The sequence below is a fragment of the Aotus nancymaae genome, unplaced genomic scaffold (assembly GCF_030222135.1).
Source record: "Aotus nancymaae isolate 86718 unplaced genomic scaffold, 86718_ANA_hifiasm-v0.15.2.pri h1tg000003l, whole genome shotgun sequence".
Classification (NCBI taxonomy): domain Eukaryota; kingdom Metazoa; phylum Chordata; class Mammalia; order Primates; family Aotidae; genus Aotus; species Aotus nancymaae.
In genome coordinates, this window is record NW_026988414.1 from 8,104,134 (window position 1) to 8,120,308 (window position 16,175).

General features: G+C 40.2%; 1 protein-coding gene across 7 annotated transcripts in view; it reads left to right on the top strand.

Annotated features, from left to right (window-relative positions):
* Positions 1 to 16,175, top strand: part of DENND1A (DENN domain containing 1A) — a 536,105-nt gene that overhangs the window by 38,116 nt on the left and 481,814 nt on the right. For all 7 annotated transcript variants that reach the window (XM_021674025.2, XM_021674026.2, XM_021674028.2 and 4 more), the window contains exon 2: positions 11,185 to 11,255. In XM_021674025.2, the coding sequence (XP_021529700.2) occupies positions 11,185 to 11,255 (71 nt within the window). The remainder of the gene's footprint in view (positions 1 to 11,184; positions 11,256 to 16,175) is intronic.

Below are 16,175 nucleotides of genomic sequence, written 5' to 3' on the forward strand. Positions count from 1 at the left end.
GTGTGAGTAATCTTTGGACAGGCAACATGGTGTGGTGGAAAAGGCATGGGTTTTGGAATCTGAAAACCAGGGTTCAGTTGGAGTTCTGCCACTTCCTGGCCTTAGTTTCCCTTACTGTAAAACAAGGAAAATTCCACCATCTCATTATCTGACAAGGTTTTGACAAGCAGCTCCAGAAATATGTGTGAGTTCCAAAGTAACGATAAAGTATTTTTTTTTTTTTTTTTTTTGAGACGGAGTTTCGCTCTTGTTACCCAGGCTAGAGTGCAATGGCGCGATCTCGGCTCACCGCAACCTCTGCCTCCTGGGTTCAGGCAATTCTCCTGCCTCAGCCTCCTGAGTAGCTGGGATTACAGGCTTGCGCCACCATGCCCAGCTAAGTTTTTGTATTTTTAGTAGAGACGGGGTTTCACCATGTTGACCAGGATGGTCTCGATCTCTTGACCTCATGATCCACCCACCTCAGCCTCCCAAAGTGCTAGGATTACAGGTGTGAGCCACCGCGCCCGGCCCACGATAAAGTATTTTACAGATGTTCACCTTATTACTGACTGAGGGGCATAAGCTGAACATCCATGGACTCTTTTAATTTTTTTTTTTTGAGACAGAGTTTCGCTCTTGTTGCCCAGCCTGGAGTGCAATGCGCAGTCTTGGCTCACTGCAACCTTCGCCTCCCAGATTCAAGTGATTCTCCTGCCTCAGCTTCCCAAGTAGTTGGGATTACAGGCATGTGCTACCATGCCCAGCTAATTTTTGTATTTTTAGTAGAGACGGGGTTTCACCATGTTGACCAGGCTGGTCTTGAACTTCTGACCTCAGGGATCCACCTGCCTCGACCTCCCAAAGTGCTGGAATTACAGGTGTGAGCTACCACACATGGACTCTTTTGATTTTTATACATTGCATGCATTCAGTATTGTTTTCCTCTGTAGAAGAGAGACTTTTTCTTCTTCAGTTTTGGAAAACGTGAATTTCTTTCTGACTGCATAATTGATCCCTTGTTCTTAAAATCCCTTTATTTATTCCCTAGACTAATGTTTCTATTTGGATAGTTCCCTATTTTCTGGATTGCTTTTAGTGATGGTATTTTAAAGCTTAATGGTTTTGAGTCTTTGAAATACACAGTAATATGTGGATTACTTATAAAGCCTATTATTGGTAAGGTGAAGCCATTTTATTTTTATATGATACATGATAATACCCTTTACATTAGTTTAACACCTTTTAGTTTACAAAGCACTTTCTCATTTTTCTCTCAGTTGATCCCTGAAGCAACTTTTGAGATGAGCAGGGCAGGTATATATCTTGACAGAAGAGGAAGCTGAAAGGTTAAATGGCTTTTTCTAATCCCATAACAAGTAAGGGATTTACCTAGGATTTGAACCCAAGCCTTCTGATGTTTACTTTGGGTTTCTTTCCATAGAACACATGTCATTCCTGTGAGAAAGTCTTGGTCAGGGAAATTGGTATTTAATGAATGATTTTAAAAATTATTTTTCCAGAAACTAGAGTCTTATAGAAAAGTTGGCAGTACAAGTAAATAACTTAAAACACACACAGACACACACACACACACACACACACACACACAAGTTGGCAGTACAAGTAAAGAACTTAAAACACACACAGACACACACACACACACACAGTTTAAAGCACGATATTGACCTGATGCCTCGTCACCCTTGACTATTTCAGTGTGCTTTTCCTACAAACAAACAAGGTTATTCTCCCTTCTCATGCAATGCAGACATCAAAATCAGCAAGTTAATGTCAATTTGTTACTACATCTAATCCTAACACTGCATTCAGGTTTCACTAGTGGTCCCAATAACATCCTTTACAGCAAAAGAATCACACATTGCATTTAGTTGTCATGTCTGTTTAATTTCCTTTAGTCTGGAAGAGATTTTCAGCCTTTCCTTGATTTTCATGACCTTGACACTTTTGAAGATTAAGGCCAGATATTTTCTAGACGGTCCTTCCACTTGGTTTTGTCTGATGTTTCCTCAGGTGTAGCATCTCCAACAGGAATATCACAGCAGTAATGGTGCCCTGCTCTTTGCAGTCCAGCAGTTTCTTCCATTACTGATGGTGATCACTTTGATTTGACTAGGTTTTTGCCAGACTTCTACATTGAAAGTTACTCTCTTCTCCCTTGTATTCAGTATTTTGAGGGAAGGTTCTTTGAAACTGTGTAAATATCTCATTTATCATTAAACTTTCAATTTATTCCCTTATTTATATCCATGTGAACTCATGGTTTTCTGTTTTATTTGATGGGTCCAAATCTCTTAATATCCTTATTGATTTGGATGCTCAGACTGCCCCAGATTTGGCCAGTGGAAAGAAAGCCCTTTCAGGCTTGCTCCCATGTCCCTTCAACCTATCCCCGTGATTCTTTGAGCACTTCTTTGCTTCCTGGCACAAAAAAATGTTCCAAGTTCATCTAGCACTTTCCCTGTCCTAGTGCTAGAATCAGCTATTTCTCCAAGGAGCCGTGGTTCCTTTTAGAGGAGAATTGTATTTAGAAGCCAAGGCCTGGGAGAGTTAAGTGTGCTCATTGCTGTTGGGATGTTGCTGCTCCCAGTAGACAGAGCTAGGAAATACATGTGCATGTGAAAAGTCAGGTTACATTTACACTGTATTTTTCTCTCAGGTTATATATATGCCTCATCACCCTTGACTGTACATATATATGTTAAAAACCTTGAGTGCACACTATCTTGAATTCAAATCCAACTTTGTAGAAGTCATGTTAGTTTTCTGTTAACTTCAACTGTAAGAAACCAGCCTTTCCCATGTCCTCCAAATAGCCTTGGGTTCAGATTAGGCATGCGGCCCCTTCACCCCCACCCCATGTGCCTGCCATGCTCGCCTCCTCCTTCTCCTTGCTTTCTTGGCATTGCAAGGCCTTGCTGCTAGTTCTCCACCCCTCCCACCCTACAGCCCTGCTTGGACTCTGATTCCCCGTCATTCTGGGCAGCCGCCTCCTACCCGGCACAGACAATCTCCTCATGCCTGCTTGGGCACTGGTCTCCACTCTTGGGGGCCCTAATGCTTAGACATGCTCCTCACCCTCTGCAGCTCTGACACCCTGTGTTGGGTTACCTTCACATGGGTGCCCCCTCATTCTGCCTGTGCTTCAGCACCCCAGGCCTGGCTGTCCTGTGCGTGAATACCCTTCCATCCTGCTCAGGTTCTGACTTCCCATGCCATGTTGTTCCCTTAGTAGATGCCTTCCTCATCCAGTTGGATGATATATCTTATGCCAGCCCATCCCTCGGCACAGACATTGCCCTTTCATAGGGATGCCTTCCTTGCCCTGCCCAGGCTCTGACATCTCACACCAGGCTGCTACCAGCATGAACATCTACCTCACTTTGCCTGCCTAACAGGTTTAGGACTAAGTTGTTCAGAAAGGGAAGTTTTTACATTTTTTGAAGGTCAAAAATGTTTATTGATAATGAGATAGATATTGCCTTTGCAAATGCCACTAATGGTTAAAGCCTAGATTTTACACTGCAGCTCAGCATATGAGACAATTTATTAACACTGTGGGTTGTATTGCACATTGCTGAGGGGTGTTCAGGCTTTGTCTCTCTGCTTGGAATGCAGCTAACCCTCCGCAAGTTACCTTGCTTATACTTAGAAGCTTAAGAATCTTCCTGTAGGGATATATGGAAGATAAACTTTTGTGACTCTTTTCATAGCAATATCTGCGTATCTTCATTAATCTGATCCTGAGAACATTATTAGAAATGAAAAGTGTAGTCTTGAAATGACTTGCTTGTGTAATTACACAAAGTTAATTTTCCGCCTTGTTTGTGTAATTATACAACTAAGTTAATTTTCTAACACGTCTCAACAATGACTGCATTCTCCTATGGAAGTGTTAACTTATTATGGGTTAGAAAGCACCCTTTGATATAATGTTTTCAGCCTGGAAAAAAAGGCTTGAATTTCAGAGTTCAGTGAAACAAATGGAGACTTGTTGGAAATTTGAACACTACCTTTTTGCTTGTTTGTCTAGCTTAAAGGAATCAGTGTTTATTAGGTGATGTTCACTAGTGTGTTCTGAAGTCTGTACAGTTTCTTTTGACCATGTTGTCACCTTTAAGACAGGTCAACTGGTATGAATTTTGAAACACTATACCTCAGCCTCTTCAGCAAGTAAGTTTGTAACTAAGGAAACACTGTGCTGAAGCTGGTTTGAAGTTTTGGAGGCTATGAAATGAGTAAGGGGGTCCTAATAACTGTTTTGTTTTAGGTCCGTAGCTCTAAATTACCCTTTAAAAGACTAGGGCCTACCATGGTGGCATGGTTAACATATGCAGCACAGATTCATTTTATGAGGAGTTAATGTTACATTTTTCTCCTAATCTCATATATTGTAATTGAAGAAAAATAGATCCTAATTAAAAGCTGATGATCCAGCAGAGTGATCAATAGCATGATGCCTTAAAAAAACAAAACAAAACAAAACAAACGCCATTTATCTTTGCTGCTGCCCAAATATTGTTAAAGCCTTTGTCTATTTCATGGCTTCAAGCTGAAGGTACTGAATCATTTTGAGAACATGGTCCTGGCTGGGTGTGATGGCTCACACCTGTAATCCCAGAACTTTGGGAGGCTGAGGTGGGCAGATCACTTAAGGTTAAGAGTTCAAGAGCAGCCTAGGCAACGTGACGAAATCCCGTCTCTCCCAAAATCACAAAAATCCCAGGCATGGTAGTGGATGCCTGTAATCTCAGCTACTCGGGAAGTTGAGGCAGGATAATCACTTGAACCTGAGAGGTGGAGGTTGCAGTGAGCTGAGATCGTGCCACTGCACTCCAGCCTGGGCGACAGAGTGAGACTCTGTCTTAAAAAAACAACAAAAAAAACATGAGCACTGAGCATGGCCCTTCTGGTGAATCCCTGAGAACTGTGTTCAGCAGTGAGATCTTGAATAGAAATGCTCTGTTGGTTTACTCTCCACCTTCATTCTCCCAGAATCAAAAACTGAGCAGACCTCCCTTCTTTCAAAAATGTTTTAGCTGTTTGTATTTGTCATTTTTCTGTATTTAAGAGCTGAGACTGTTGTCAGCAGGTGTGACTTACTGAGACCTTTAACTCCAAAGGAAAACATCTTTACAGAGTAATAGGTGTAAGCAATGTGTATTCTGTAAATTACCTCTTGTCAAAGAAAGAGAAGTGATTAGTGGGAGTTGGTAACATGTCAGATGTTGTAGGAAAACTCATTCATGAAACATTTATTGTGCCAGGTGACAGACTAGGGTTAGGAGAAGACACAGTTGGTATCCTCAAGGAGCTGCCAGTCTAGCGGGGAAGAAAATACTATATTTTATCTGAGACACACCAGTGGTTCTCAACCTTGGCTGTACTGGAGATTCTGATTTAATTGGTCTGCGATATAGACTGGGCAGCATTTTTAAAAGCCCCCCAAGTAATTGTAATTGTACCAGGGTTGAATATGATGAGAACCTGAAGAGTTGGAAGCACAGGCACAGGGTGCCTTAGGAGCATGGGGGTGGGCACTTAACCCAGTCTAGGTTGTGTGTGTGTGTGTGAGAGAGAGAGAGAGAGAGAGTGTGTGTGTGTGTGTGTGTTTCAGGGGGAGGTGGAGGTGGGAGGGTTGTTGAACAATAATATTTCTTAGAGAGGAGGAAGTGCCTGAGCTGAGGCTTGATGAATGAGTTTATCAAGTAGAAAAGGCTGGAAAGACTGTTCTTGACGAAAGAGCAATTGAATAATGTAGAATAATAAAGTGGTTATTGTCTTTGGAGTTAGTTCCATGCTGATTCTGCTGCTTGGTCACTTTGTCTTTGGCTAATTTATCCTCTGTGAGCTTCAATGTCCTCATCTCTAAACTGGGAGTAATATTACCTATAGGGTTATTGAAGACCAACTGAGGTAATGCATGTGAAGTGCTTAGGATCATGCCTGGCACCTAGGAAGCAGTAAGTGGTGTTAGCCATATGGAAATGGTATAATTGTCATAGAATTAGGGCATGCATGCGTGGCTTGCTTAGAGAGCTACAAGTAGTTCTGTATGACTGGATTGTAGGGCGCAAGACTGCAGAAGATGGGGGATGGGAGGGAAGAAAAAAATGCTTGGCGGGTAGGCAGAGTTAGAAGTCTACAGGAGAATGAGGCAATTAATAATGGGATATCATTGCAGAACAAGGACATTTCCATGGTAATATCTTAAGATGTATCATGAAGTGTTCTGGGAAAACTGGGGTCCGTATTGGAGAATTGGCTCTGAACGTGGCATTCTCAGCATCATTACATGTACCAAATTAGCAGTGAGTATTAATAGGAAAGAAATAGAATTTTCAGTTCCTTTAGCCAAGAAGTTGAAAACATTAAGCATCTTGAAGAGTAATGGAGGGATAAGCAGTCTCAAGGTGGTCCCAGAGAGCCTCTGGAAATTGTTATAGTCTTAATTGTTTACAGGCTTAATGAAAATACTAAGTATGGGTTGCTTGGTTATTTGCATTTAGACAAGGCACTTTTTATTTTTATTTGCAGAGAAATAGAGAATGCTTTTATCTGCGTTGGCTTCCCTGGCCCTTAAAATAACTTATGTATATTTGTTGGTGTGTTACATAACTTGCCACAACATTAGTCACCACTTCTTCCATAAGGCAACATGGAAATGATCATGGATAAGCATGACCATAACTTACAATTATAGACCAATTTGTTTTTAGCATTCTAGTCAGCTTTTTTTCTTCTTTTTGAGACTTTCATAATCCTTGGCTCCATATAACAGAACAGAACTCTGCCAGTTGTTTGAACTAAGTAAGAATCTAAGGTGGCTTTATTATGACTCATTAGAGTGAGGCAGTAACTATGGATAGTTGTAGAAGAACGGAATAACCTTCCTTGTTTCTACAAATGCCTTTTTTCTTTGAAATTTATCTTTTATTGCAAAAGGACTATTGAAATAATGGATTATTGTGGTATCCCCTACGTTTATGATGTATATTCTAAATTATTTGGAAGAATTTCCCCTTAACTGGTAGTTCTTAAAGTATGGTCATGGGTTCAGCAGCATCAGGATGACTTGGAGACTGGTTAGAAACACTAATTCTTGGATCCTACCTGAGACACTCTGGGGATGGGAATAGAAATCTTTTAGTTAAGCCCTCCAGGTGATTATAGTACATGGTGAAGTTTGAGAATCATGGAACCGGATGATCACACTCATCATTTATTGAAATCTTTTAGACCTCAAGAAGGCAACTCTTTTCTTTATTACTTCTACCCAATATTTAGGTAGCACTGGCTGTGTGCCGGTCACCAGGGAAACACTCCTTGACATGATAGACAAGATCCCTGCTCTTTAGCAGCTTACATTTAGAGAAAGGAAACTGACTGTAAACCAAGATTGTGACAGGTATAATGTGGAGAATTAAAATTAGGTGATAGAGTGTGTGTTGGGGAAGGCCTTCCTGAGGAGGTCACTTATAAGCTGAGTTTTGAATGCCAAGAAGGGCCACCTGTATGAAGGTCAATATAAAGGACTATAAGATGGGACTTTGGTATGTTTGAGGAGCAGGAAAAAGGTCATTTGGCTGGAGTTCAGTGGGCGAGGGGAGAGAGGTATGAAATGAAGTTGGACAGGTAGGCAGAGGCCAGGTCATGTAGGACCTTGTAGATGCTGCTAAGGACTGCCACCCTCTTTTTTTGTTGTTATTGTTGTTTGTATGTTTGTTTAAATTGTGGCAAAATTCACATAAGACTCCTATCTTAACCACGGTTCAAGTGTACAGTTAAATGGTATTGAGTACATTCATATTGTGGGGCAACCATTACCAGTGTCCAGCTCCAGGACTGCAACTCTGACTTGACTTTCAGTGATGTGGGGAGCTTTTAGGAGATCTGAGCAAAGAAATGACATAACCTGAACTTTAGAATGAAAGGATTACTGGCTGTTAAATTTGAGATCTGACTCTAGAGGGGCAAGGAAGAGAGCCGGGGGACCCATCAGGAGGGTGCTACAGTAATTGAGGTGCTATGATGGTGATCTGTTGAGGATGATTGTGTTTGGGGGTGCTAAGAAGCATTGAGATTCTCATATATTTTGATGATAGAATCAGTAGAATTTGCTGACTGGTTGACTGTGGCATAGGAAACAGGGGAGTCAATTATGACATTAAGTTTTGTTAGTCTCAGCCACTAGTAGAGTTCCGGAGATGCAGGTTTGAGGGAGAAAAATATGGTATGTTGAATTAGAAATGCTTCTTAGATATTCAAAGAGGTGGTTTTTTTGTTTGTTTGTTTCAGTGATGTGGTGGGTTCAGAATCTCGTTTGGAGTGTGAGAGAGAAAGGAAGGAGCAGCAAAAACAATGAGTATATACACCATTAAGCCATTTTTCACTTAGATAGCAGGGCTGTACAAAACACCCTGTGTCACAGGGTAATGTGTTGCTGTCCCTGTGTCTTAAAGTTTGGATATAACACCTTTGCATGCTTATTTTATTTCAATTTTAAAATGCATAAAAATAAATTTAAAATGGAAACTTGAGTAAAAATGTGGGAAGCTCTAAAGAACCTCCATGAAGCCCTAGGGTCCTGAAGAACGTATTTTGCTGTTATATTAATCCAAAGGAATGAAATTCTGAGATAAAGTTCAGCCAGTTGCAAACTAGGCTTAAGAAAGACATTTTGAGGCCGGGCGTGGTGGCTCATGCCTGTAATCCTAGTACTTTGGGAGGCTGAGGTGGGTGGATCACCTGAGGTCAGGAGTTCAAGAAAGATATTTTGAGGTTTCAGAAAGAATCTTTCTGATGCTCTCACATTATACTGCCTATTACTCGTGAAAGATGACCTTAGAACTTCCCTTTCTTTCATCAAATTGTTCTACCTTGAGATCTTTTGAATGAAAGGGACGTTTGTATACAGTATTTTCCACAAATATTTGGTGCCAAAGATGCCAAGGTCATTTTGTACCCTCTTGCAGGGAAAAAAAGAGCATAACCATTTTTAAGGTCCTCTTGAAACTTCTAGTTTCCTTTTTTTTTTTTTTAAGTAAGATACTCTGATTTAATGTCTGATTTTAAAAATAACTCTGTTTGACAAGGTATATTTAAATACCTTAGATTTTAGAGCAGCCAGATCTTTGCTACAGGCACTTGAAAGCAAAAGTCCCTATTTTTCTTCGGGAAGAAATGACAGTCCTTCACCCCCAAAATAAGTAGTTCCCTGATTCACAAAACACACATTTTTCTTTCCCCTCCTAAGGAAGTAGAGGGAGTATTACCATTTTTTTTTTGAAAGATGCCATTATTTGTAATATAAACCATTATTTAAGGTATTAGAAAAAAATGCTGCCTCTTAGAATTGTAAAATGCTATTGGTCGGAAGAGATGTGAAAATGTGAGGGAAAAGTTCATCCTAGAATTAAGTGAAACAGGATTTGAGGATAGGAAGTGTGAGTTCTGGTCCTGGCCATGTTTCTAGACAAGTCACGTAGACTCCCTTTGCCTGAGGTTGCTCATTTGTGTGGTTAGAGTAATGCCTGACACACCTATCTCGCAGGATTATGACGACAATGAAATGAGAGAACTGAGATTGCTATTTTGAAAAGTAGATGCCACTGGGCATATTAGAAGTATTTATTTGATGTAAATAACTCCTTAGACATGATTAGGCAACTCAGAAAGTTTCTTACCTCATCCTTGTTGTCAGATTTAAAATAAGATTAAGTTATAGATATTTGAAAGTATAACATTTTCTTCTGCTAAATGATTTTTATTTCATCTGGAAACATCTTTTTATGGTAGTTTTGAAATAAAAGAGAAAACATAAAAATAATATGACCACAGTACTCTTATTATCTGGAATTAACCATTAACATTCTGTTCTGTGGTCTTTTAAAAATTTATGAACTATTGACCAGGTGTGGTGGCTCACGCCTATAATTCCAGCACTTTGGGAGGCTCAGGCAGATAGATCATTTGAAGTCAGGAGTTCGAGACCAGCCTGGCCAACATGGTGGAACCCTGTCTCTGCTAAAATATGAAAAATTAGCTGGGCATGGTGGTGTGTGTGTGCCTATAATCCAAGCTGCTTGTGAGGCTGAGGCAGGAGAATTGCTTGAACCCGGGAGGCAGCCTCCCAGGTTCAAGCCATGAGATTATGCCATTGATTCCAGCCTGGACAACAGAGTGAGATTCTGTCTCTAAATAAATAAATAAACTAACTAACTTAAAAAGTATTATGAAATAAAGTAAAAGAGTATAATAATGAAAATGCATATACTTGACCATTGCCAATACGGGTGAAGGCCCATTGGAATCCTAAAGATCATGAACTTCCCAAGGTTATATAACTATGTGAAAACAATGTCTTACATTTAGATTGGTATCTTATCTTCACAGTAGTTTAGTGAGGTACGCTGTTCTTCTTGTTTAAGTCTTTAAAACCTGTAAATACACAAGTGAATTTTGTCATCTTCGTGTTTTATCCTGGAATATACTGAGGAAAGGGCTACTTTGTGCTGGCATTGCCTTGGTCTGAGTTTCCTCACATTTCTACCTTTGGGTTTGGTGATCCAGCTCTGGAAATTGGAAATACGACATCTGTAAAACCATAGTAATGGCTAGCCTATTATGTGCCAGACATCATGCCTAGACAAATGTATGTGTGTAATTTTATTTTATTATTCATTTTTGAGACAGTGTCTCACTCTGTTACCCAGGCTGGAGTGCAGTGGTGTGATCTTAGCTCACTGTAACCTCCACCTCCCAGGCTCAAGCGATCCTCCCACCTCAGCCTCCCAAGTAGTTTGCATTACAGGTGTGCACCACCATGCTTGGCTAATTTTTGCATTTTTTGTAGAGACAGGGTTTTTGTTATGTTGCCCAGGCTGGTCTCGAACTCCTGGCCTCAAGTGATCCTCCCACCTTGGCCTCCCAAAGTGCTGGGATTACAGGCATGAGCCACTGCACCTGACCTGTATACATACATAATAAGTTTTACAGTAATTCTTATGGTTAGGTGTTTTCATTTTGTAGTTTAGGAAGGCATGAGCTCAGAGAAATAGATAAGCTTGTCCGAAGTTCCACAGCCATTAAGCTGTGAGAAGATCTGTTTAATACCATAGCCTACATGTTCTATACCATGCTGCCTCGATCCTTGTCAGTAATCATGATCTGTTTCTTTTGTAGGCAGAATCCAGAGACCACATTTGAAGTATATGTTGAAGTGGCCTATCCCAGGACAGGTGGCACTCTTTCAGGTACTTTGCATGTTTGATTATGATATGGTGTGTTACTTATTGTTTGACATAGCCATGCACATGAGATAATATGTGAATATGAGTAAACTGTTGTCTTTAAGTATGTTTAAGTGCCTTTTTCCTTTTATGCATGCCCACATTATCCTAGGAAGAATGGAGGATGAGAACACAGTGAATAGTTTGAATTAAGAGTTCAAGTGTAATAGGCTTGAAGTATGGCCTTATTCATTGTAATTATTGGGTCTTGGTGTGCATCTTTCACAAGTGCCTGGAAGTCAACTATTTAGTGTGAAATATTGTCACCTTGCTAACGAGCAAGGCTTCACCTCTCGTCTACCATTCTAATGGTAGAATTAGGTTATAGGATACAAAATAATATAAAGAAAATTCTCTGCCACTAATCTAGAAGGAGATGCTTGGACTTAATTTAGTAAATTTAATGCCTGCTGGCAAAGAAGGTTGGAAATTAGTTGAAGGAAACACCTCCACTGGCTTTAGCTTTTTGGCTAATTTGGATATGTATTCCTTGATAAGAGGGTCCTAGGTAAGACCAGGGTGTCTTGTGCAGACAGCATGTATCACTTCTTGACCTAAAATCTTTCTTGGTTAATGAGAAAAATAACCTTACAATCTAGTGTTCTTTTTCTTGGTGCCTAAGAGAATGATAACATTTTGCCAAAGGTATGTTGAGGACTCTTGGTCCACACATGAAAACACCTGCATATATTATTATTATTTGGTGTGTGGAGATGATGAATTTTCTTGGATTAGAAACTTGAGTAATCAGGATTCCAGTGGTAGGCTCTCAATTGGCTTTATAACCTTGGGCATATTATCTTTTATTTTAATTAGACTGTAATAATTATAAACATAGCTACCATTCATTGGATACCTGTTGTTGTTATTCTACATGCTGCACATATGTCAGTGATTATAATGCAACCTTTAAAGGTAGTTGGGTGGCATCCTCATGAGAAAATAGAATCCCAGGGAGGTGAAGTAACTTACCAAAAGCTACAGTGCAGTAGCCAGGATTTTTGTCTTAAGTCCTCTTTGCTCTGCTAAGTTGACTCCTTGAGGGTGGTGACCATGCTGTACAGATCTCTCCATGTCACCTGCAGGGATTTTGCACAATGCCACCGGTAGTTGTTGATGAAAATGAGTGAGCTTTCCTTTATAGCAAACGTTAATAACTGTGCTCTACCTTTTGAGTTATCGAATGAAGGCTAAAAAACACATTACAAATTTATTATTGTCCTGGAAGTAGAACTGTATCATCTTTGTTAAGGTATGCATATTATTGTACGTGGAGACCATTGGGTTTCAAAGGGAATTCTCAGTTCCCTGGTTTGTACATGTAGGAGCATTTCATAGGCTGACTTTACAGCATTACCATTCGACAGTGGCTGTGATTTGACAGATAAACTTAAGGGCAAAGCATTTTCTTATTTCTACAGTTGCTAATGTTTTCCCCTTTCAGTGCTGTAGGATTTTGTTTCCAAAGTTAACGTTAATTTTTTAATATGAGCAAAATCTGAAAGGTACAAATGAGATGGAAAAAGTAACAAAGCGAATAGCCTTTATACTACTTCCTATTTCATCCATCTAATTCCTCTCCTCATAGACAATGCCTTTCTTGTTTACAGTTTATTTTTTGAACTTTTATGTATTTATTTTTTTGAGATGGAGTTTCATTCTTGTCACCCAGGCTGGAGTGCAATGGTGTGATCTTGGCTCACTGCAGCCTCTGCCTCCTGGGTCATGTGATTGTCCTGCTTCTGCCTCCCAAGTAACTGGGATTACAGGCCCTCGCCTCCACACCAACCTAATTTTTATATTTTTAGTAGAGATGGGGTTTCACCATGTTGGCTCGAGCTCCTGACCTCAGGTGATCTACCCACCTTGGCCTCCCAGAGTGCTGGGATTACAGGTGTGAGCCACTTTACCTGGCCTATTTTTTTTTTTTAACTTTTTATTTTGCAAGTGTGTATTTTATTTTATTATTATTATTATTATTATTATTATTTTTTTGAGGCGGAGTTTCGCTCTTGTTACCCAGGCTGGAGTGCAATGGCGCGATCTCGGCTCACCGCAACCTCCGCCTCCTGGGTTCAGGCAATTCTCCTGCCTCAGCCTCCTGAGTAGCTGGGATTACAGGCACGCGCCACCATACCCAGCTAATTTTTTGTATTAGTAGAGACGGGGTTTCACCATGTTGACCAGGATGGTCTCAATCTCTTGACCTTGTGATCCACCCGCCTCGGCCTCCCAAAGTGCTGGGATTACAGGCTTGAGCCACCGTGCCCGGCTATTTTATTATTATTATTATTTTTGAGAAGGACTCACACTGTCACCTAGGCTGGAGTGCAATGGTGTGATCTTGGCTCACTGAAACCTCTGCTTCCTGAGTTCAAGCAACTTTTCTGCCTCAGCCTCCTGAGGAGCTGGGATTACAGGCTCCTGCCACCACACCCAGCTAAGTTTTTTGTATTTTTAGTAGAGATGGGATTCACTATATTGACCAGGCTGGTCTTGAACTCCTGACCTTGTGATCTGCCTGCCTCAGCGTCCCAAAGTGTTGGGATTACAGATGTAAGCCACCTTGCCTGACCCTTATTTTTTAATTACTATAAATTTAGGGGTTACACGAGCAGTTTTGTTACGTGCATATATTGCATAGTGGTGAAGTCTAGGCTTTTAGTGTACCTATAACCTGAATAGTGTACATTGTACCCATTAAGTAATTTCTTATCCCTTAGCTCCTCCCTGCCTTCTGAATCTCCAGTGCCTATTATTCCATACATTATAGCCATGTGTACACATCATTTAGTTCCCACTTATAAGTGAGAACATGCTGTATTTGAATTTCTATTTATCATAAAATAATGGCCTCCAGTTCCATGCATGTTGTGGCAAGACATTATTCCATTCTTTTTTATGGCTGAGTAGTAGTCCACATTTTCTTTATTCAGTTGTCCATTGGTGGACACTTACATTGATTCCATATCTTTGCTATTGTAAATAGTGCTTCAATAAACCTGTGAGTGCAGGTATCTTTTTAATATGATTTATTTTCCTTTGGGTATATACTCAGTAATGGGATTACTGGATCAAATGAATTGTTTTGAGACTATTGTAAGAGTTACAAGAACAGTCCAGTGCATATGCCCTTTCCTTAGATTCGCCAGTTGTTACCATTTTGCTGCATTTGTTTTATCACCACCCCCAACACATACACAGCACATATGTGTGCGTGTGCATATAAACACACAGAATTTTTGTTGAATCATTTAAGAGTAAGTTGCAGACATTATGACCCTTCATCCCTGCATACCCAGGAGATATTCTGGGTATATTGCCTAAGAATAAAGACATATTCTTATATACCCCTAGTATAATGATTGAAATCAGAAAATGTAATGTTGATATAATGTCAGTTGTCCATATTTAAATTTAATCAATTGTTATATCATGTGCTTTATAGCATTTCCCCTGTAACCCAGAATCCAGTCCAGAATCATGCAACCCATTTAGTTTTTATGTCGGTTTACTTCCTTTCAGCCTAGACTGATTTTTACAGCCTTTCTTTGTCTTTTTTAACATGTTTTTGAAGAATTTGGGTCTGTTGTTTTGTAGAAAGTTCCTGGATTTGTATCTGTCCGATTGGATCTTTATGATTAGATTCAGATTATGAGTTTTTGGTAGAAGTATCTCAGAAGTGGTATGTGTCCTTCAGTGCAACCAGTAAGCAGGCATATGAGATCTGTCCCATTATTTGTGAAAAAGTACATAAAACATATGTATAGGTTAACAAATAATTACAAAGTGAGTAATCACGTTATTAAGATTCAGGTTAAGAGATACAATGTTGCCTAGTTCTACAGAAATACTGGTCCTGCAAGAGGGACCCCTGCCTTGGCCTGATGCTTTAGAGGGCTCTGCTTTGTCCCTCCTCTACCAATGCCCTTGCCACAGAGCAAGGCGTCTCCACGGCCTTCGGAACATGCTCACTTGGAGCCTGAACCCTTCCATCGTAGACCATGCTTTGAGTACCCAGCATCTCAGAACTTCTTGCCTAAATGGCCCTGAGCTTGTTTCTGGAGCCTGTGTGAGTCTTTCCCCTGGAGTCCGTTCTCCTGGGAGTGGACTATGCTGCTGGTATATACACCCCTAGGTCTAAGGGGTGGCCTAAGGATAGCTGTCAGTGAGGAGTAGGAGATGGGATAGAGCTTAAACTTGTGAACGGGGTAACTGCATGCTTGTGTGTGAGGTCCCTTGCAGTGGAGGATAGAGAGGGGGCAAAGGGTGGAGAGCCAGTGGCCAGTTTTTGCGGCACCACTGCTTTTCTCCATGGAATCCAAAATACAAAAACTCGATATGAACCTAGTCTTCTAGTTAGTTATAAAGGTATATTTATTAGGGCAGGAGGATAGAAAATCCTTAATAGTTTGTATGCTTGTTTTATAACTTTTAAAGATTTAAATATTCAGATGTATGGTCTGTAGATCTCTATTTTGAATCCTTGCCTAGGCCCTGTAAATGTTAGAGGCGGGGTTGACCAGTACCCCAGAGGCCCCTCCCTCCCTCGCTTCAGAGTTAACTACTATTCTGACTTTAATGGTAATCATCTCTGTGTTTTTCTTCATAGTTTTGCTACATAAGTATACCTCCTTGAAAAATATAATTTAATTGTGCTGCCTTCTAAATTTTATAGAAATAGAATTATTCTGTATGTAGTTCTGCTGCTTTTTGCTCAGTTATGCCTGAAAGGGTCTTTCATGTTGTATGTAACTGCAGTCATTGAATTTCATTGTTGTATAGTATACTATAGAATTATTTCAGAATTTAGTTATCCATTCTACTGTTGACCTTTGACGTTTTTGCAGTTTTTGGTACTATAAACCATGTTGCTGTGATCTT